The sequence below is a fragment of the Pinus tabuliformis genome, chromosome 6 (genome assembly GCF_031772625.1).
Source record: "Pinus tabuliformis cultivar Carrire ecotype Pingquan chromosome 6, CPIR1, whole genome shotgun sequence".
Taxonomy (NCBI): domain Eukaryota; kingdom Viridiplantae; phylum Streptophyta; class Pinopsida; order Pinales; family Pinaceae; genus Pinus; species Pinus tabuliformis.
This window is the reverse complement of record NC_142292.1, coordinates 516,673,063-516,694,358: the sequence shown is the minus strand read 5'-3', so window position 1 is coordinate 516,694,358 and position 21,296 is coordinate 516,673,063. Positions and strand designations below refer to the sequence as shown.

At 40.9% G+C, this 21,296-nt stretch overlaps 1 protein-coding gene across 1 annotated transcript in view; it reads right to left on the bottom strand.

The window, feature by feature from the left end:
• The window catches only part of LOC149259569 (2-oxoglutarate (2OG) and Fe(II)-dependent oxygenase superfamily protein), a 538,837-nt gene that overhangs the window by 410,908 nt on the left and 106,633 nt on the right, over positions 1-21,296 (bottom strand). The window contains exons 7-8 of the mRNA XM_089376311.1: positions 20,967-21,028; positions 20,673-20,741 (exon numbers count right to left, since the gene is read on the bottom strand). Of these exons, the coding sequence (XP_089232437.1) occupies positions 20,673-20,741; positions 20,967-21,028 (131 nt within the window). The remainder of the gene's footprint in view (positions 1-20,672; positions 20,742-20,966; positions 21,029-21,296) is intronic.

Below are 21,296 nucleotides of genomic sequence, written 5' to 3'. Positions count from 1 at the left end.
TGGTATCGGAGCTGAGGTGAAGACAATGCCCAAGCAAGAGTGAAAGAGCAATCACCGAAAACAGTTGGGAAGGACAAAAGGATCAGTGGATTCCTCATCCCTCTTCAAATTCACCGATGGTGAAGTCGAAGCAGAGAATATTATCAAAATGGAACATCGGAAGTTTCTAATGGCCTACTTAAAGATCACTTCATTGGGAAGTCCAGATCTAAGGGTGGAAGGAAAGGCAGATGCCTTGGTTGCAATAAGTTCGGCCATTATGCGAAGGAGTGTCCGAATGGCAGAGACACATATCTTGATGAAGATAACAATCATTCCAGGGACATCTTCAATGATCAAAGGAATGACAGGTAATGCAGGTCATCAAGGAAATGGTCGACTCTTCAAAGAAAGCAAGGAACCCCAGGTATGAAGAATCAAATGTTGTTTTTGATAAGATAAAGAAGCGTTATCTTGTATTGGCCCTCTCCTTTAGATTCTTTGGGAATCTGGCTTATTGATTGTAGTGCTTCAAGGCACTTCATCGGATAGAAGGGTGCACTCTCTAATTTGGTAGAGATGGAAACAATCGTGGGATTATACTTGGAGCCAATGCCACCTATCCCGGAAAGGGTGTAGGGAATGTTACCCCTCAATTGAATGAGGGTAACTCGATTCATTTACAGAATCTCTTATTATGTACTTGATCGCAAGAAGAACCTGGTGTCCATCTCGGAAATGGAAGTCAAAGGTTTCAGGGTGCCATTCCTCAATGGAAAGGTACGTGTTAAAAAATAGAATTTTCAAAGATGCTTTTTCTCACAGGTTCAGGGTTGGCAATTTGTATCAAGTTGCAGGATGGTCCATTGGGGATCATGTCAATTGACATATCGCATATATAACACCAGAGGTCTACCTACGGGGCCCTACCCGATGTGAGTCAGATGGTGATAGGGATGTCTGAATTCAAGAAGAGCATGAAGGTACATGTCTGAGCTGTACTGAAGGAAAATCTTATAAGGGGACCATTCCCCTCATGCAGCAGGTCCACAGGTTTGAAACAACCCGAGGAGTTTGAGATTCATGATTGGGAATCTCATGTATACAGGTGGAAGAAAGCCCTCTATGGCTTGAAGCAAAACACCCCGGGCGTAGTATGAGAGGATTGATAGCTATCTGATGAAACTGAGATTCACTAAGAGTGAAACCGATCCAAACCATTACCCAAAGGTTGTGGATGATAGACCTCTCATACCGGCACCTTATGAGGACGACCTATTTCTGACAGGTGCAGACCTTCTCATTTGCAGAAGTAAGAGGGAGTTGGCTTCCGAATGTAGAATGATAAACTGCAAGCCTGTGACTACCTCGAGGATCTTAACTTTCAGAAGTTATATGGTAGTGATGTCGGACCAGATTTTGGAAATGCCTCTGAGTTTCATAAACTCATTCACATTGATGTTCTTGGTGAACTTCCGTTTGGACATATGTTTTGCAATTAGCATGGTGAGCTCATATTTGGTTGAGCCTCACTGGATTGATGCCAAGAATCTTCCGAGATATCTTCGGGGCACAATCTCTCATGGATTGAGATACACTGCCGGAAATATGAAACTGCATGATTATTCGAATGTTGAGTGGGCAGGCAGTGTGGAGGATCACTAGAGCACTTCTCAGTGCTAGTTCTCTTTGGATTCTGCTTCGATATCATGGATGAGCAGGAAGCAGAAATCGGTTTCTATAAGCACCACCGAAACCAAATACACAGCGACAAGTATGATCTCGCGTGAAGCTGCATGGTTGCAGAAGCTCTTAAGTGATTTGTTCGTACACATGATGAATACCATTGTGATTCTCTGTGACAACCAAAGGTGGGATTCAATTATTGAGGAATCCCGTATTCGATGATTGCTCCAGCAGATAGACATCAGATACTACCTTATCTGGGATATGGTAAGTCGATGAGCGGGGAGGCTCCATCACATTGAGACTGATGTACAGGTCGCAGACATTGTGTCAAAGCCCCGGGGAAAGGTCAAATTTGTGACTTTCCCGAACAACTTGGAGTCATTGAGAGACCTTCTTATAAGGTTCCTGCATGTTGCATACATTGAGCTCTGGAGCTCTGGGGGCTTGGGGTATTTACTGGAGCAACATATGACGACAGGGCGACTCACCCTCCCCTGGTGGTGCGCTATGTACAAGATGACAGGTTCAACCTTCCCCTGTGACACCCCATGGCGATTATGGAACAGGATGATTAGTTCTCCTGTGGGCTTGAATGATTCGTTCTCCATGGCGATTGTGGATCAGGATGATTCATTCTCCTGTAGGCCAAGATGATTAGTTCTCTGTGGCATCCACTAGACAGGATGATTCATTCTCCTATGGACAGGATGATTAGTTCTCCTGTCGAGGCATCCTACCCATGCAGTTTGGGACTCATGGGAAGTACCTCTCATCCAATGTTTTTAAAACCGGAACCGGTGACCGGACCGGTCCACCTAATGAACCGGTTTACCGACCGGAACCGGTCTAACCGGGACTGGTTTGGTCTAAACGAACCGGTTTTACAAAAATACATTAAATAATTAATTTTTAATGAAACAAAACTATTTTAAGATGTAAAACCATGATTCCAAGCCAATAGAGACAAAATATGCAAAGTTTGCTCATTTATATACCATGTAAAGGTGAATATATCAAAATGGCACCGAGTACAATACATATCATCGACAAAATAGCAAAATACATAAGAAATGAGGCTCTAAATGGCCTATAAAGTCCAAAAACAATGCTGCAAGCTATCAGGCCATTGGCCTACTACAAGTCTACACTGTACACATGATCAATCATCAAGTTCATCACCACTGCTAGACATAGGATCATCATCAGGAGCTACATAGACATCATCTGGTTCAGAGTCTGAGGATGCCTCAGCCTGATCTGCAACCTCAGTATCAATGCCACCAATGATAATAGAAGTGGACCTAATGGAAGCACGAGTTTGTCGACCTGCACGACTAGTGCCTTCCATTGCTTCTTTGCCTTTCCTTGATGTCGCTACTAATCCTGGTTCTGATGCCGACTCAGAGCAAAAAGTCTGATTTTCAGAGAAGTCAAAGATCATAAAAGTGCTGAGGTCAAGGAGTGCTCCAAAGGAATAAGAATATAAGAAGGTTTAAATAGTCTGTTCAAGACCTGTAAGGCATTTGCATTTTCTCTCTCTGTATTTCAGGGCAAATTCTATGTACTATAGCAAGGTGAGCCGAGACTTTGAAAGAGAACCAAAAAGCTTATGTTATATCAGATATAAAGGCCGAACTTCCTCACTAGAAATTAAGGAGAAGTTACACTGGAGTTCTGATGACTGTACATGTTAATGTGAAAGTTCCTGTGGACATCAGAAACTCTTTGAATTACATTACCCCGCGAACATCCAAAATAACACCTCTATGAAAAATCAGAACTCTGACATCCGAGTTTCTTTGGACAGTGACATCTAAAGTACAAAAACGTGGAATTCTGTAACCTAACTTATTGACAGATTTAAGGCGTTTTTTATGACAACTAGAAACAATAATACTTGTCCAAGATCTGAGCTATCTTTGGCATCTGAATTTCCTGAAGTTTAAAGTAGACATGGAAGCATCAAAGTCTAATATAATGAAGCATCTAAGGATTGGGAGGAGTTTTATATGGCAAAGACAAGGAGTATACATGAGAAATCTTAACCTATGACAAATCCAAACCTGTGGTGTCGATATCAAAATCAGCCTCAACCACAGTCAAAAACCCCTAAACCACAGTCAAATTTCCCTAAACCACAGTAAAAAATCCGCCTTTTTCCATGTTTTGGTGGGCATGCCTAAAACCGGCCGATTTAGGACAGAACCGGCCGGTTTGATACAAACCGGCCAGTTCTATCCTAAACTGGCCGGTTTTCACTGGTTAGGGCTGAAAAATGGCGAAAGGCCCAGTCAAACCGGGTTTTTTGGCCGGTTCAGACCGGCAGCCTTGCTAACCGGCCGGTTTGACCGGTAACCAGCTTTCAAAAACGGTTTTAAAAACTATGCTCTCATCTGATCAATGAGTAGGGAAATGGGGTTAGGGACCATAGTTGTACTATTGATGGATGCATCGTTGTATCTACCATAATCCCTATGCTAGGATGACCTCCATTGATCTGGGATCAGTATGAGTGGTTTGAGACACTCTCTTGTAACATTGATCTAGGATCAGTATGAGTGGTTTGAGACACTCTCTTGTGATATTGATCTGGGATCAATAAAACTGACTTCGGGTCTGTAAGAGTGATGTGACACACTCTTCAGATGAAACTGACTTCGGGTCAGTAGAGAATGGTATGAGACATTCTCGATCAATTCTTCTTCTTCATGGTTCAACAGAGCAAAGCAGAGCTCAGCAGATCAGAGCAAAGCAGAGTAGTGCAGGGCACTGATGGCAGAGATAGTACAATCGGACATATGGATCAGCGGATGGAGTTCTCCCTAGTTGAGAGGGAGTGTTAAAATTGGCAACTAGGGCCAAACTCCACGTGGGTCATCTTATTAATGGAAGCTGATATTTTTCTTGGATCCCTCTCATCGAGAGGTGTAGGATTGATCTAAAGATCATCCTATTCCGATAAGTATTCATGGAGATATGAATTTATTTGCGTTATGGGACAATTCGTCAAGGTCGGCCAGCAACCAAATAAACCCCACTTGTGCTCAACGTTTTAGTATAAATAGAGGTAGCCTTCAAGACATTTTAACACACTTGGGATCTCTTCCTCTCTACTTGTCTTTGGGTTTTAGTAGGAGGAGAGATCCTAGGGGATAACACTGCCCTAATCTAGAGGGCAAAAGTCGGAACTGCCAGAACTGCCAGAACTGCCGGGAACTGCCAGAACCGTCGGGAACCACCGAAATTGCCAGGAATAGCCGGAATAGTTGGAATTGTCGGAATAGCCGGAATAGTCAGAATTGCCGAAACTGTCGGAATTGTCGGAACTGTCGGAATTGTCGGAAACTCCCTGAACTGCCGAGAAAAGCCAGAACTGCTGGAACTGCCGGGAATAGCCAGAATTGCCCAAATTGCCCAAATTGCCGAAATTGCCGGAATTGTTGGAACTACTTGAACTGTCGGAACTGCTGGGAAAAGCAGGAACTGTCGGAACTGCCAAGAATAGCCGGAATAGCCGGAACTGCCGGAATTGTCGAAACTGCCGGGAAAGCTAACGCAGAGAATAGAAGCCAGAACAGCCAGAATTGCCGGAATTGTCGGAACTGCCAGGAATAGCCAGAATAGTCGGAATTGCCGAAATTGCCGGAACTGCCGGAATTGCCAGAATTGCTGGAACTATCGGGATTGTCGGAACTGCCGAAATTGCCGGAACTGCCGGAATTACCGGAACTGCCTAAATTGTTGGAACTGCTAGGAACTGTCGAAACTGCCGGGAAAAGCCAGAACTGTCAGAACTGCCTGAATCACTGGAACTGCCGGGAACTGTCGAAACTGCCGAGAAAAGCCAGAACTGTCGGAACTGCCGGGAATAACCGGAATTGTAGGAACTACCGGAAACTACCAGAACTACGAGGAAAAGTCGGAACTGCCAGAACTGCAGGGAATAGCCAGAATAGCCGGAATTGCCGGAACTGTCAGGAAAGCTGACACAGAGGGCAGAAGCTGGAACTGTCGGGAACAGCTGGAACAACCAGAATTGTCGGAACTGCCGAAACTGTCGAGAACAACCGGAATTGCCGGAACTGCCGGGAACTACCGGAACTGCCGAGAATTGCCGAAACAGCGAGAGCATCTGTCTCCGAAAGAGAGCATCATGCAAGGGACAACAAACTAATATTGGGGCAGCAGCATGATACTTAGTGCAGCAAGCATGTATTGGTACAGCTAGCATGCAAGGGACAGCTAGCATGCAACAACAAGCATGCTAAGAACAACAAGCAACCAAGGTGCTACCAACACATAGGTCAGTATGGCAACATGGTGCAGCAATGGCACATAATGCAATACAGTGATGGGTACAGTCATGATTAATGAAGCGTGATGAGATGCAGCGTAGTGATGATGGGTGCAGCGCAGTGAGGTGCAGCATGATGACGAAATGCAGCACAACGATAGATGAAGGAGTCACCTTGGAGAATCAGTTGAAGCAGCGCAACGATAGGTGAAGGAGTCACCTTGGAGAATCAATTGAAGCAGCATGTCTTCAATTGATCCCATGTATCATCTTCTTAGAGATGATCTATGCTCTTGTCTAGATAAATCAAAGTGTTGACTTCTGTTGTAAACGTACTATCTCTCTCTCTCTCTGTTGAACTATTGAAGAACATATAAGAAGAATTTATCAAGGGTTTCCCCACATTGGGGTTTGTCCCTGGCTAGCGCCACATCTTGTGTCCTCTTGTCTTGGCTTGTCTTCTGCAATTTATGTTTATGTTCTATCTACAATTTACTTTAATGCTGATGTGATTGTTAATCTGGAAAAGATATTGAGCTAACTGCGAAAATTGAAATAAATTGCTCTAAGCATAGAACATACCTAAAATTAACATATTGTCTCTAAAAAACTTTGGTTAATCATTCTAAGTAATATCGTGGATAAGTGCTCTAATTTTTCTCATATCCATTATTGTCATTTATTGTTCATGGTAATTTTATCTTTGGCATATTGGTGAATTGTTATAATGAGCACTAGTCTTGTCTTTTATACTTGAGCAATTATCTCTTGGTCATTTTGGATATATCTTTTTGAGCACTATTGAAATTGAGCACTCTATCTTGTGGTTAAGATTGTCCTTCATTCATTAAGTACTCTTTTTTCATAACTAAAGATCAAATTGTAACTAAGTACTTAAGAGCATAAGCAATCTTACCTCAAGAGCACTCAATCACCTTGCATTTACATTCTTGGCCTAGTCTTGCATTAATAAATTTACCTCCAAGCCTAAGCTTTGTTGATAGAAAGATAGGGCCACCCTTCATCTTGTAGCTTGCGAAGGATAGACCCTCTCTAGTGGTTAAGACGATGACCTTGCAGACGTCAGAGCCACAGCCTCTGCAGTGTCGGAGGCACCAAATGGTTAGATTTTAAGGGGAGATATCATTAACCAAGCCTTTGCTTGCTTCGCCTTGACTTCTCTCTACAACCTACTTAAGAGACTAGCTTCAAAATAGTTGAGGATTAATGGATACATTTAGCTAGGCATATAACTAAAATAAACTAAGATTTTTGCATCTCACCTAGATTGCAAGACTTGCATCTCATATAGGATAGCAAAGCATCTTTTAAGCAACGATTGTTCATCCGGTCATTGGGTACTTAATCGATATAAAGCAAGTAATTGACTCGATAAGGAACTGTTCTCACATAATAATCTAATCTAATCCTTAAACTTGCAAAATCAACCAAGTAGCTAGGCCATTCAATCATATCTCCAGGACTCGTTGGTTGGCAACATGTCTCGCATTATCACATTCCAGAGGGACTACCGCCCATACTCTGTTGTTTTTTTTTAATCTAGGATAATCAGTAACTGGTGAGAGTTATCCTGAACAGGCCCAGGATCAAATCCAACTGGCTGCCACTATAAACCTAGGCTAGGTGCAACACCCTGCAAGCCGCACACAATAGCAATTAACTTATGCCCCAACAAGAGCCAAGACGTCCACTTGGGGGTCGCCTACTCTTCTAGCCAAGACACAACAGGCCATATACTCAATGAGATTTGAACCTCTATCTTGTGGGTTTCACCCAGCGAAACTTACCGTTAAACCCCATATCATTGTATTACCGCCCATAGTCTGTTGTTGGGAGACAACTAGAACGGAGAGGGAAGGGATCAAAATGACAGCCCATGTCCTGACTCGTTATCGCATTATGCCTGTAAAATCTGAGCGACAACAGGATCTACTACCAATAATGTTTGTGGGCAATTGTGCCTCTAGGCACATGACAAGTTTCCAAGTTTCTCTTACAGATTTGTCAGAGGGAATTGACAATCCTCAACAGTTTCTTCCTTAATCAAGAGATAAGTACTTCATATTTTTTCTCCCTTAATTATTATTATTATTATTTTATTTTATTATTTTAGTTAGCCACTTGTCCTTGTATTTTGCTTGGTTATGATTTTCTTCTATGGCCTCCTGAATGGAGTTTGCAAAAAGGAAGAATAGGTACATTATTCATGCAGCAAATGGCAGCATCGAGAAGTAAAAAGAAAAGTTGTGGCAAGAGGGTTCTCCCAAAAAGAGGGACTGGGCTACGAGGTGTTTTTTTTTGCTCCAGTTGTCAGATGGGTAGGTTCTTGTATGACCTAAAGACTCGAGCATAGACTCAGCAGAAATTATTAATGTTCGAGAGGGAGGATTATACAGATTGTTAGGACATCCAGGATCATGCCACATGACCGAAAGAGATTATAGTTTCGAGTGAGTAGATAGTTGGACAACGTGGAAGGGGCAACCTTCCGAGAGGATGTCATGGGTTGAGATTGTCAAGATGCTCAGAGACAGAAGGTCCCTAGTGTTGATTTTTCTAATAATAGAAATTGAAATTCCAATCTTGATAATTACTTCCAATGATTTGTATTCTCAAGTTGTCTTATGTCACTTATATCATTAAGCAATTATACGTAGAAATCTCAACTATAATGCAATAATACCCATAGGATCATAAAGACACAAAATTACCATGGAAAAACCCAACCTTGGGAAAAACCTGCCCAACTTTTCTTCTAAGGAGAATTCAATCTTCAATAAAGTTTACAATATAAACTGTCTAGAAATTTGTGCCAATTTCCAAGCTTATATTACAAGTCAAACCTACTCAGATGAAAGAATATCTAACTTTTATTTGTTTGGTCAAATCTAGTCAACAGGCTGATTTTTGGCCGGTTCTACTTCTAGTAAGCTATGGGCAAGGGAGCTAAATTTTGGCCCTGCAACTTCCCCAGAAAACTTGGTCAAATTGCCACAGTTGACTTTCAGTCAACACTATTCAAAAAGGTTTAGTCAGCGTCCTGATCTTTGCCTAGAGATTCTGTCAATAATACAGTAAAATATGCCTAGTAATCAGTCAATGATTCCAAGTCAAAGAAGCCTAGAAAATACCAAAGTCAACGTCGGTAATCGAGTCAAACTTCACTTCAGATTTGGTGGTCAACTTCAGATTTCCTCTGCTCCTTCGCATGTGTGAACAAATGATTTCTTGCTCTTGTGAGTGATCCGGATTGATTTCAAGTGAGGAGGTTGAATTGTCTTTTTATAGTGGTCAAAGTCGATGGGTTTTGACCAAAGGTCACACCCATTCACAAGGTGAGCCAACATTACTTTTAGGACCTATGTGAAGGCAAAAAATAATAATTTTTAATTTCCATATTTAATATTTTCTTGGGCTGATTTAGGAGACCAATTTGGCATGCAGGAATACCTCTCGATGCTACAAAAACTCAACACTCCCTCTTAGCGAGGGAGGAATTCTCCTGCAGCAAATTTCCCTTAGCTAGGAATTCTCCTTCATTAAGAAAAGTTTCATGAGCTTGTCATAATGGTGTATGTCCTTTTGATCAACATAAATATCCAGGGTGGGCCACCTTCTTTTATGGGTCCTCAGGCAAATATATCCATGAAATTTCCCTAATTGTAGTTATTGGAAATTATTCTTTTATCTTATGCAGATTATTTGTCTTCAGAAATTAATTACAACAAATAACGAATAAAATCACTATTGCAATTTTCAACAATAATAACAGCAACTAAGAAAATAACACACCCATAAAATTGTACACTAGTGGGTACACCCCAAAGGGAAAACTAGTGCAATAGATGAGGATTTCATTATTCTTCTTCAAAAAATCTATGATTGATAAATAATACAATTGTTTGTCGTAAACTGGCAAAGCTCCAGTAATTAATTTTTTCCATCTACCAGCACATAAAAATACCTAGAGGGAACTTGGCCTCCCTCTGCAATATAACTCAACCTTTCTAAGAAAATTCTGCCTCTCTCGGTAAGTGCGTGTGACCACACACGTGCGGCTCTGCCTGAAGGAAATCCGGCCTCACGGCCTCTAGCAAACTCAACCTTCTCTGGCAACAAAAATCGGACTAACCTCTCGACCTTTCCTAGAAGAAATCAGGCTCTAAAACTGCCACTATTTCCCACATGTGCGAATACAAAACTCGGCCTCCAAAAACCCTTGTGCACCAGAAAAATTTCAACCTCCTACAAACAAATCGAACTGACAATTTTTCTCTCTTTGTATCTCAAAAACTAATGAAGAAATTCTCTTCGGAAATCTTATACTCAATCATTGTTGATTCCTCATTGCCTTGTGTCCTCCACACTATCGTTGCACCCTTTCTCTTGCTGCAATTCGTTGTATCTCCAAATGTCACATCAATTTGCTCTTATGGTCTCTTGCTAATGAATCAATGGCCACGATCTAATTCCAATCGATGGCTAAGATCATCTTGACCCCATCACATGAATTTTCTAGAAGTCACTAAGGCAAAATCAATTTTGTCTCAATTGATCTGATTTAATTAACCACTTTTCCTAAGTTAGACTTAGGAAAATAATTAAAAATGGCTAATTAATCTAATTAAGATATTTTCCTTAGAAAATTTTTTAGGTATTGGAGATAATTGTTAACTTTGGGTATGTTCTATGCCTAGAGCAATTTATTTCAATTTTCACAGTAAGCTCAATATCTTTTCCAGATTAGCAATCACATCAGCATTAAAGTAAGCTACAGATAGAACATAAACATAAATCTCAAAAGACAAGCCAAGACAAGAGGACACAAGATGTGGCGCTAGCCAGGGACAAACCCCAGTGTGGGGAAACCCTTGATCAATTCTTCTTATATGTTCTTCAATAGTTCAGCAGAGAGAGAGAGAGAGAGAGAGAACATTTACAACAGAAGTCAACACTTTGACTTATCTAAATAAGAGCATAGATCATTTCTAAGAAGATGATATATGAGATAGCTGAACTCAGTTGAAGACGTGTTGCTTCAACTGATTCTCCAAGGTGACTCCTTCACCTATCATTGTGCTACACCTCGTCATCATGCTACACCTCACCATGCTACACCCATCATCACTATGTTGGACCTCATAACCATGTTGCACACATCATACTGCTGCACCTTATGCTGCCACTATTGTCCCATGTGCCATTGTTGCACCATGCTACCACAGTTGTCCCATGTGCCATAGCAGCACCATGCTAGCCACTGCTGTCCCATGTGGCACACTGTTGTCCCACTGTTAGTGACATTGTTGTACCATGCCATCATTGCTATCATGTTGTCATTGTAACATTGTTGTACCATGCCATCATTGTTATCATGTTGCCCATGCATCTTACTGCTCCTATGATTGTTTATTGTCCCATTGTAGCCTTGTTGTACCTTACTGTCGTCCCATTGCGCCTTTGTTGTACCTTGTTGTTGTCCCATTGTAGCCTTGTTGTACCTTACTATTGTCCCATTGTGCCTTTGTTGTACCTTGTTGTTGTCCCATTGTGCCTTTGCTGCCACGTCAGTGTTGTTGTCCCAATTGTGCTTTTGTTGCCACATATCATTGTTGTTGTCCCAATTGTGCTTGTTGTTCCAATGTGTTTGTTGTCCCAATGTGTTTTCTATCCCAATCTTATTGTCATTGTTCCAATGTGTTAGCAGCACCATCCAATTGTTGCTATCCCAATGAATATCACAGCTCCCTTCCAACACTTTCGGACCCCTATTTGCCCTTAAGATAGTCCTGAAATCCACACTGGAATTTCCTTTCTTCATTGCATCTTAACTCAGAAGTTATCCTCCTCAACGAGCTCCTTTTTGATGTATTGTTTGTCGCACAATGGACTGTGGCTAGGGCATCCTTAGGACTGCGTCTAGGGCTTCCTTAGGACTGTGTCTAGGGCTTCTTTAGGACAATGTCTAGGGCATCTTTAAGACTACGTCTAGGGCATCTTTAGGACTGTGTCTAGGGCTTCTTTAGGACAGCGTCTAGGGCTTCTTTAGGACAGCATCTAGGGCACCTTTAGGATAGCATCTAGGTCATGCATAGAAGCTAGGGCTAGGACTGCAGCTAGGGCAAATTGTTGAGCCTCCTTTCCTCCTGCATCTTAGGGCTACTTCCTCCTATATCTCTCTCACACTAAAACCCAAGACAAGTGGAGAGAAATCAAAAGAGAAGTGTGTGAAATGACTCTCAAGTCATCTCCTTTTATACTAAAACGTTGAGCACATGCGGGTGTTATTTAGTTGTTGGCCGACCTTGACGAATTGTCTTATAACACAAATAAATTCATAACTCCATGAATACTTATCGAAATCAAATGATCTTTAGATCAATTCTACACCTCTCGATGAGAGGGATCCTAGAAAAATATCAGCTACCCTAAATAAGATGACCCAGATGGAGTTTGGCCCTAGTTGCCAATTTTAACACTCCCCCTCAACTAGGGAGAACTCCATCCATTGATCCATTTGTCAGACTGTACTATCTCTGCCATCAGTGCCCTGCACTGCTCTGCTCTGTTGAACCATGAAGAAGAAGAATTGATCGAGAATGTCTCATACCATTCTCTACTGACCCGAAGTCAGTTCCATATGAAGAGAGTGTGTCATACCACTCTTACTGACCCGAAGTCAGTTTCATTGATCCCAGATCAATATCACAAGAGAGTGTCTCAAACCACTCATACTGATCCCAGATCAGTTTCATTGATCCCAAATCAATGGAGGTCATCCTAGCATAGGGAGTACGGTAGATACAATGATGTGTCCATCGATAGTACTACTATGGTCCCTAACCCCATTTCCCTGCTCATTGGCCAAATGAGAGGTACTTCCCATGAGTCCCAAACTGCATGGGTAGGATGCCTCGACAGGAGAACCACTCATCCTGTCCCTAAGTCGCCATGGGGTATCACAGGGGAAGGCTAAGCCATTCACCTTGTACACAGTGCACCATTAGGGGAGGGTGAGTCGCCCTATGGTCACTTGTTGCTCCAAGAAGTACCCCAAGCCCCCCGAAGCTCCCAAAGCTCAATGCATGCATCATGCAGGACCCTCATAAGAGGGTCTCTCAACGACTCCAAGTCGTTCGGGAAAGTCACAAATTTGACCTTTCCCGGGGCTTCGACAGAATGTCTACGACTTGTACATCAGTCTCAATGTGATGGAGCCTCCTCGCTCATCGACGTACCATATCCCAGATAAGGTAGTATCTAATGTTTATATGCTAGAGCAATCATAGAATACGGGATTCCTCAACAATCGAATCCCCCTCTAGTTGACACAGAAGATCACGGTGGTATCCATCATGTGTACAAATAGCTCACTGAAGAGCTTCCGCAACCAAGCAGCTTCACACTAGGTCATACTCGTAGCTATGTATTCAGTCTCAATGGTGCTCAAAGCAATCGTGTTCTACTTCCTGCTTATCCAGGATATCGAAGCAGAACCCAAAGAGAACTAGCACTCAGAACTGCTCTTGCGATCCTCCACACTGCCTGCCCAGTCAGCATTCGAATAATCATGCAGCTTCATATTTCCGACAATGTATCTCAATCTATGAGAGATTGTACCCCAAAGATATCTTAGAAGATCCTTGGCACCAATCTAGTGAGGCTCAACCATATATGAGCTCATAATGCTAACTGCAAAACATATATCCAGACGGGAGTTCACCAAGAACATCAATGCTAGTATGAGTTTGTGAATCTCTGAGGCATTTCCCAAATCAAGTTCGGTATCCATACCACATAACTTCTAAAAATTAAGCTCCATCGAGGTAGCCGCGGGTTTGCAGTTCACCATTCCAAATCCGGAATCCAACTCCCTCTTACTTTTGCAAATGAGAGAATTTGCACCTGTTAGAAAGAGGTCGTCCTCAGAAGGTGCCAGTATGAGAGGTATATCATCCACAACCTTCAAGCAATGGTTTGAATCGACTTCACTCCTAGTGAATCTCAGCTTCATCAGACAGCTATCAATCCTCTCATATTAAGCCCGGGGTGTTTGTTTCAAGCCATAGAGGGCTTTCTTCCACCTGCATACATGAGATTCCCGATCATGAACCTCAAACCCCTCGAGTTGTTCCAAACCTGTGGACCTACTACATGAGGGGAATGGTCCCCTCTTAAGATTTTCTTTCGGTACATCTCATACATGTACCTTCATGCTCTTCTTGAATTCAGGCATCCGAGTCACCATCTGACTCACATTGGGTAGGGCTCTATAAGTATACATCCAGTGCTATAGATAAGATTTTTCAACTGACATGGTCCCCAATGGACCATCCTGCAACATGATACAACCTTGAACTCAAAAGCATCTTTGAAAATTCTATTTTCAAACACGTACCTTTCCATCGATGAATGCCACCCTGAAACCTTTGACTTCCATTATCGAAATCGACACCAGGTTCTTCTTGTGATCAGGTACATAAAAGAGATTTTGTAAATGAATCGAGTTACCCTCATTCAATTGAGGGGTAACATTCCCTAGACCCTTTTCGGGATAGGTGGCATCGACTCCAAATATAATCCCACGATTGTTTCCATCTCTACCAAATCAGAGAGAGCACCCTTCTATCCGATGAAGTGCCTTGAAGCACTCCAATCAATAAGCCAGATTCCCAAATAGTCTGAAGGAGAGGGCCAATATAAGATAACGCTTCTTTATCTTAATAGAAACAACATTTAATTCTTCATACTTGGGGTTCCTTGCTTTCTTTGAACAGTCGGCTATTTCCTTGATGACCTGCATTACCTGTCATTCCTCCGATCATTGAAGATGTTCCTGGAATGATTGTTATCATGATCAAGTGACATGTCCCTACATCGGACACTCCTTCGCACGATGGCCGAACTTATTACAAACAAGCCATTTGCCTTTCCTTCCACCCTTAGATTCGGATTTCCCATTGAAGTGATCTTTTGGTAGGCCATCAGAAGTTTCTGATGCGCCATTCTGATAATATTCTCTGTTTCGACTTCACCCTTGGTGAATTTGAAGAGGGATGAGGAATCCATTGAGCCTTTTGTCCTTTCCCAACTGTCTTCGGTGATTGCTCTTTCACTCTTGCTTGGGCTTTGTCTTCACCTCAACTCTAATACCATGTTAATTTTAGGTATGTTCTATCCTTAGAGCAATTTATTTCAATTTTCACAGTTAGCTCAATATCTTTTCCAGATTAACAATCACATCAGCATTAAAGTAAGTTGCAGATAGAACATAAACATAAATCGCAGAAGACAAGAGGACACAAGATGTGGTGCTAGCCAGGGACAAACCCCAATGTGGGGAAACCCTTGATCAATTCTTCTTATATGTTCAATACTTCAGCAGAGAGAGAGAGAGAGAGAACATTTACAACAAAAGTCAACGCTTTGACTTATCTAAATAAGAGCATAGATCATCTCTAAGAAGATGATACATGAGATAGTTGAACTCAGTTGAAGACATGTTGCTTCAACTGATTCTCCAAGGTGACTCTTTCTTCTATCATTGTGTTGCACCTCGTCATCATGTTGCACCTCACTATGCTGCACCATGTTGCACCCATCATCACTATGTTGGACCTCATAACCATGTTGCACACATCATACTACTACACCTTATGTTGCCACTATTGTCCCATGTGCCATTGTTGCACCATGCTACCACAGTTGTCCCATGTGCCATAGCAGCACCATGCTAACCACTATTGTCTCATGTGGCATACTGTTGTCCCACTGTTAGTGACATTGTTGTACCATGCCATCATTGCTAACATGTTGTCATTGTAACATTGTTGTACCATGCCATCATTGCTATCATGCTACCCATGCATCTTGTTGCACTATCATGCATTCAAACTTCATGTGTCACCTTGTTGTCACATTCCTAGCATTGTTGTCCCACTGTTAGTGATTGTTGCTCCTATAATTGCTTGCTGTCCCATTGTAGCCTTACTGTACCTTGCTGCTGTCCCATTGTGCCTTTGTTGTACCTTGCTGCTGTCCCATTGTGCCTTCGCTGCCACATGTCATTGCCGTTGTCCCAATTGTGCTCTTGCTGCCACATGTCATTGTTGTTATCCCAATTGTGTCTTTGCTGCCACATGTCATTGTTGTTGTCCCAATTGTGCTTGTTGTTCCAATGTGTTTTCTGTCCCAATCTTATTGTCGTTGTTCCAATGTGTTAGCAGCACCATCCTATTGCTACTATCTCAATGAATATCACAACTCCCTTCCAACACTTTTGGACCACTCTTTGCCCTTAAGATAGTCGTGAAATCCACACTGGAATTTCCTTTCTTTGCTACGGCCTAACTCAGAAATTATCCTCCTCAACGAGCTCCTTTTTGATGTATTCTGTGTTGCACAATGGACTGCGCCTAGGGCATCCTTAGGACTGCGTCTAGGGCTTCCATAGGACTGCGTCTAGGGCATCTTTAGGACTGCGTCTAGGTCACCTTTAGGACAGCATCTAGGGCATCTTTAGGACAATGTCTAGGTCATGCATAGAAGCTAGGGCTAGGACTTCAGCTAGGGAAGATTGTTAAGCCTCCTTCCCTCCTGCATCTCAAGGCTACTTCCTCCTAGACTTCTCTCACACTAAAACCCAAGACAAGTGGAGATAAATCAAGAGAGAAGTGTGTGTGAAATGACTCTCAAGTCATCTCCTTTTATACTAAAACGTTGAACAAATGTGGGTGTTATTTAGTTGCTGGCCGACCTTGACAAATTGTCTTATAACACAAATAAATTCATAACTCCATGAATACTTATCGAAATAGGGTGATATTTAGATCAATTCTACACCTCTCGATGAGAGGGATCCAAGAAAAATATCAGCTGCTCTAAATAAGATGACCCACATGGAGTTTGGCCCTAGTTGCCAATTTTAACAATAATTAATCCCCTTGTGTTCCTTAGCCTCATAGACACCAATAGAGACTAGAACACCTGTCCGAGCTACAAAAAACTAACACTCCTCTTTGTGAGGAAGGTGCTCTCCACGACTCCCAACTTGTCTCTGAAGAAAACAAGCTTTTCTTTGCCCAAGGCCTTTGTCAAAATATTTGCAACCCACTGATCTATGGAAATATATTGTAGGCAAACTAATCCACACTATACACAATCTCTAATGAAGTAGTATATGATGTCGATCGGTTTCGACCTATCATGGAACATTGGATTCTCAAAGATCTTGATGCAACTCTGACTGTCATAGTATATACTGGTCGAATCCATCCTCTGACCAAATAGTGTTGTTGATATTTGTAGCTTAGGAGGTACTCCAAACCCTAGGCTTGAGGATTGTGGAGGAGTTGGCACACAAGTGTGGCTTGTGGGCATGGAACCCAAGCATGTGGGCTTTGCACCTAAGCTTGTGGGTGTGAATCCATGAGGCTTATTGGACATGTGATGGATGGAGATGGTAGAGGACGTTGAGACAAATCCAACGCAACAAAATCATCAAATTTTGAGTTGTCCTTGTGGAGATATTAATTTTTTAAGTTAATATGGAGGAGGCAACGTTTGGCAGTGACGGTGATGGAGGGAGAAGACTCGTTTTTTGCAGGCAGAGCAGCGTGGAGGGAGAAGACTTGGTTTGGAGATTGAAAGAGAAAAGGGGAGATGGATTTGCAGCGACTGCAGGGAGAAATGAGGCCGAGGAAAATAGCGAGCTCGGGCAGAGATGGAGAGGGATGAACACATAGGCAGCAATGAAGGAGCGGAATGGGGAGCCGACGAATTAGATGCAGGGAAATGATGGCATCAAGGACGAGGATTTGCAGTGAGGAGAGCAAGATTTTGAAGGGGTACGAAGGCAACAACGCATAAATTTTAGAGAAGGTTTCGACAGCAGCAGAAGCGAAGATCAAGGGTAAGGGTGGAAATGGAGAAGTGAGGAAAGGAGTTTTGATGGCAGCAAAGACAAGGAGCTGTAGAAGGGTTTTCTTAAATAAAATTCAAAATTTTCTGCAAACCCAAAAACCTAGGCAGCAAATCGAAAAACCCAATCAACAAAGAAATGGTAGCCTAGGAACTAAAAAAAAATTCAGAAAATTTTGATTTAAAATGATGTGTTCCTTTGCTTCAGATTTATACTTGAAATCCTTATAGAAAATTTCCAGATTTGCAAAATTTTAAAAACCCTTGAACTGCAAAAAAATTTCTAAAAATTTGTCCCTGCAAAACAATATTGAAGCTAGATCTTACCCTCCAAGGCCTAGATCTGGCTTCCAACAGGAATTCTCCTTCAGATCTGTACTTGTAATGACAAAAACGAAATACCCAGAAAACGAGATACGCAAATGATAAAATTAAAAAAAATTAAAAAACCAGCTAAATTACAATAATTACAAGTTGAAGGCTCTAAGTAGCCAGATCTATCATTATGCCACATAAAAAAATTAAATTTTTAAATTTTAAAGGAGGTGCTAACTCAAAACCCTTCGTGTATCACCAACAAAATTTTATGATAAGCCTGGAGCTAATTTAGCTAGGCTCTTCAAGAAACACAAATCGGGAGTTCGTTGGTCCAACTGAAAACTTCCCCTAACACCCAAGGATCTAAAATCAAGATTTCCCTGCAAAACTCAATCCAACCATAAAAAATAGAGCGAGAAAATAATAATAAAATTCAGACAAATAGAGATACCTGCTATTACGTTCAAAATTTAAATTATTATTCAAACCCCAACGACTGAGCAAGATACTTGTACTCAAATCACTCTTCAGAAGCTATCATCAATGGCTTTAAAAAAAATTATGCATGAAAATAAAACATCTTACAGTATTCCCATGAAGAGTAACACCAGCAGAATTTAACCCAAAAGTCTTTCTTTATTATCCAGAAAAAAAGAATACACAAGAGTTACTTGCTAAGCATATGACTAAGAGATCGGATGGATCGACTGATAAATGACTTCCTATTTAAAGATAAATCCTCCAACGGCTAGTTCGAGTGATCTTTGTCAAAGCAATCTCGACCATTGATGAAGATTAAAATTTATTTTAATCTCATCAGTCGAAATATTCAAAAATTTGGGGAAATCGAAAATTTTAATTAAATGCATTTTAATTAACTCAAAATTAGAATTTTTGAATTAATTTCCCCAAAAATTTGACTTTGACTTAAACCCCAGGGATCAAAGGTTTAAAATTTAGCAAAATAATCAATTTACCTTAGTCCCAAGACCTTTTAAAATTTAATTTTTTAGGACCGACGAATTTTGCGTTTGGAGAATTTAAATTTACTTAGGACCTAGAGTTAATTAAATTTCTAGCTTAGGATTTTAATTAATATTTGGCCAGAAATTTTAATTAATTAACCTATGAGAGGATAAATTATTTTTCCAACCCTCAAGACACTTTACATCATGATTTTCATATTTTTAACATCATAAAGGGGAAAATCCATTTGTAATAAACCCTCACAGACTACCCATTTCTGCGACACAAATATAATCCAGCAGACCAAGCAATTTGTAGTAAAATAACCTAACCAAATAGTTAGGATTATTCCCAAATCACTTTTACACAGACTCGATCTAGAACAGTAGGACTCGCATAAGATCCTAGCGACAAAACCCATTCCAGCTTTGGGGTAAGATTGGAGGGGAAAACTCTTCCGACCATCCGAAAATGAATCGGTGAGACAAAAAACCTCCTAGAATGGAGATCATCACTAGAAAGGTAGGTTTACCTAGGTCGTTACATACATGACACAGTTCTGTTGAGATTATTTATATCATATACATGCAGAATGGGTTTACATAGCATATTGGAAGTCAGGTTGATGATGATAGCTGGACGGCATGTACACATCGATCAGGGACTATCCCTTTTACGAAAAAATGGGGTGTACTGCTATGGGTCGTTGACATGTAATGGTCAACGGAAGGGACGTAAAGCCTCTTTCCAGTGAGATCAAGGTTAGATTCTTCCAGTGACAGGGTGAGAGCATTTCACTACTTGTTTTGTCCAGTTTTTCTTTGTATAGGATAGTCAGTGGGGCATCCAACGAATTGTACTCGGAATTACTACTGCATAATAATAAAACCCTCAGCTGCTACACCGGTTTTCTCGCATTGGGTTTTTCCGGGGATGTTTGTCCAAAAATAACTGTTTAGATGTGTGTGTGTTGTATCTCTTTCCTGTTCAGTTTCTTGTTTTTGCTTATAATTTAAATGGTGTAGACTGCAGTGTATTAGTTTCGATATTTACTGTAGGAAACAGTAAGTAACTTGATTCAAAAATTAACAAGTAGGAGAAACTTAATCAGTCACTGCATTAGAAATTTGGGAATCCAAATTTTCACATAGTATACAGAATCTACAAATGCCTTCAATTCTGGTTTTCTTTTTCCATGTCAATGTTCCATAAAAGGAAATGATGCCATACAACTTATAATAAAAAAATCATGTGATTACACCAAAATGAAATGAGCTTAAAAATATTATGTGATGCCTTCCAACAAATGATGAATAAGTTTTCCAGAAAAATAGGGTAAGATGCTGTTGTAAATAAAATTCAAAATGCATCCTACTTACGTTAAAAATGATTTGTCAAAAACCTCTGTTATGTGCAAGTGCTAGAACGACCTTTCTATCAATGCAAAATTCAATTATAAAAAACCATAGGACTGTCATATGCATACCATATTTATCACAATGATATGCTAAAAGCAACCCCACATTGAATATCAATCTTCCAAGATCCTTAAATGCTGCAGAGATTACACACGTATCACATCAAAATTAACCCCATTTCAACAAGAATATTTACATAAAAAACACACATGATTTGAAGAAATAAATATTAAAGCAAGGCACTGAATAGATCCTGAAATGTTGACATGGTTCAGGAAATAATCAAAACTGTTCTGGCCTGCATGTTCACGATAGATGAGAAAAATTATGGATATGTTGACCACATAAGAAAGATTCTTTACCAGGTTCAAGCTCTGGTAGTGTGTCCCTGGGCCACAAGTTTGGTCGGCAATATGACAAATATCTACAGCAGACATGTGAGAGGGTAGACTGATTATATCAAGCAAGCATAATCACCTTGTAAAAAGTAAAACTATTTGCAAGAACATAAATTCAGACTTATGCTTGAGGTATTGATTCCAAATTCCTAATGATTAAGAGTCTTCAAATATCCATGCAATCATTTTCAAAACTGATATCAGTCGAATAAGTAGTTTCATAATTACTTCCAAATAAACAAACATGGAGATTCCTAATACAATTAATGATACAATTCATTAGTGATTCCTAAT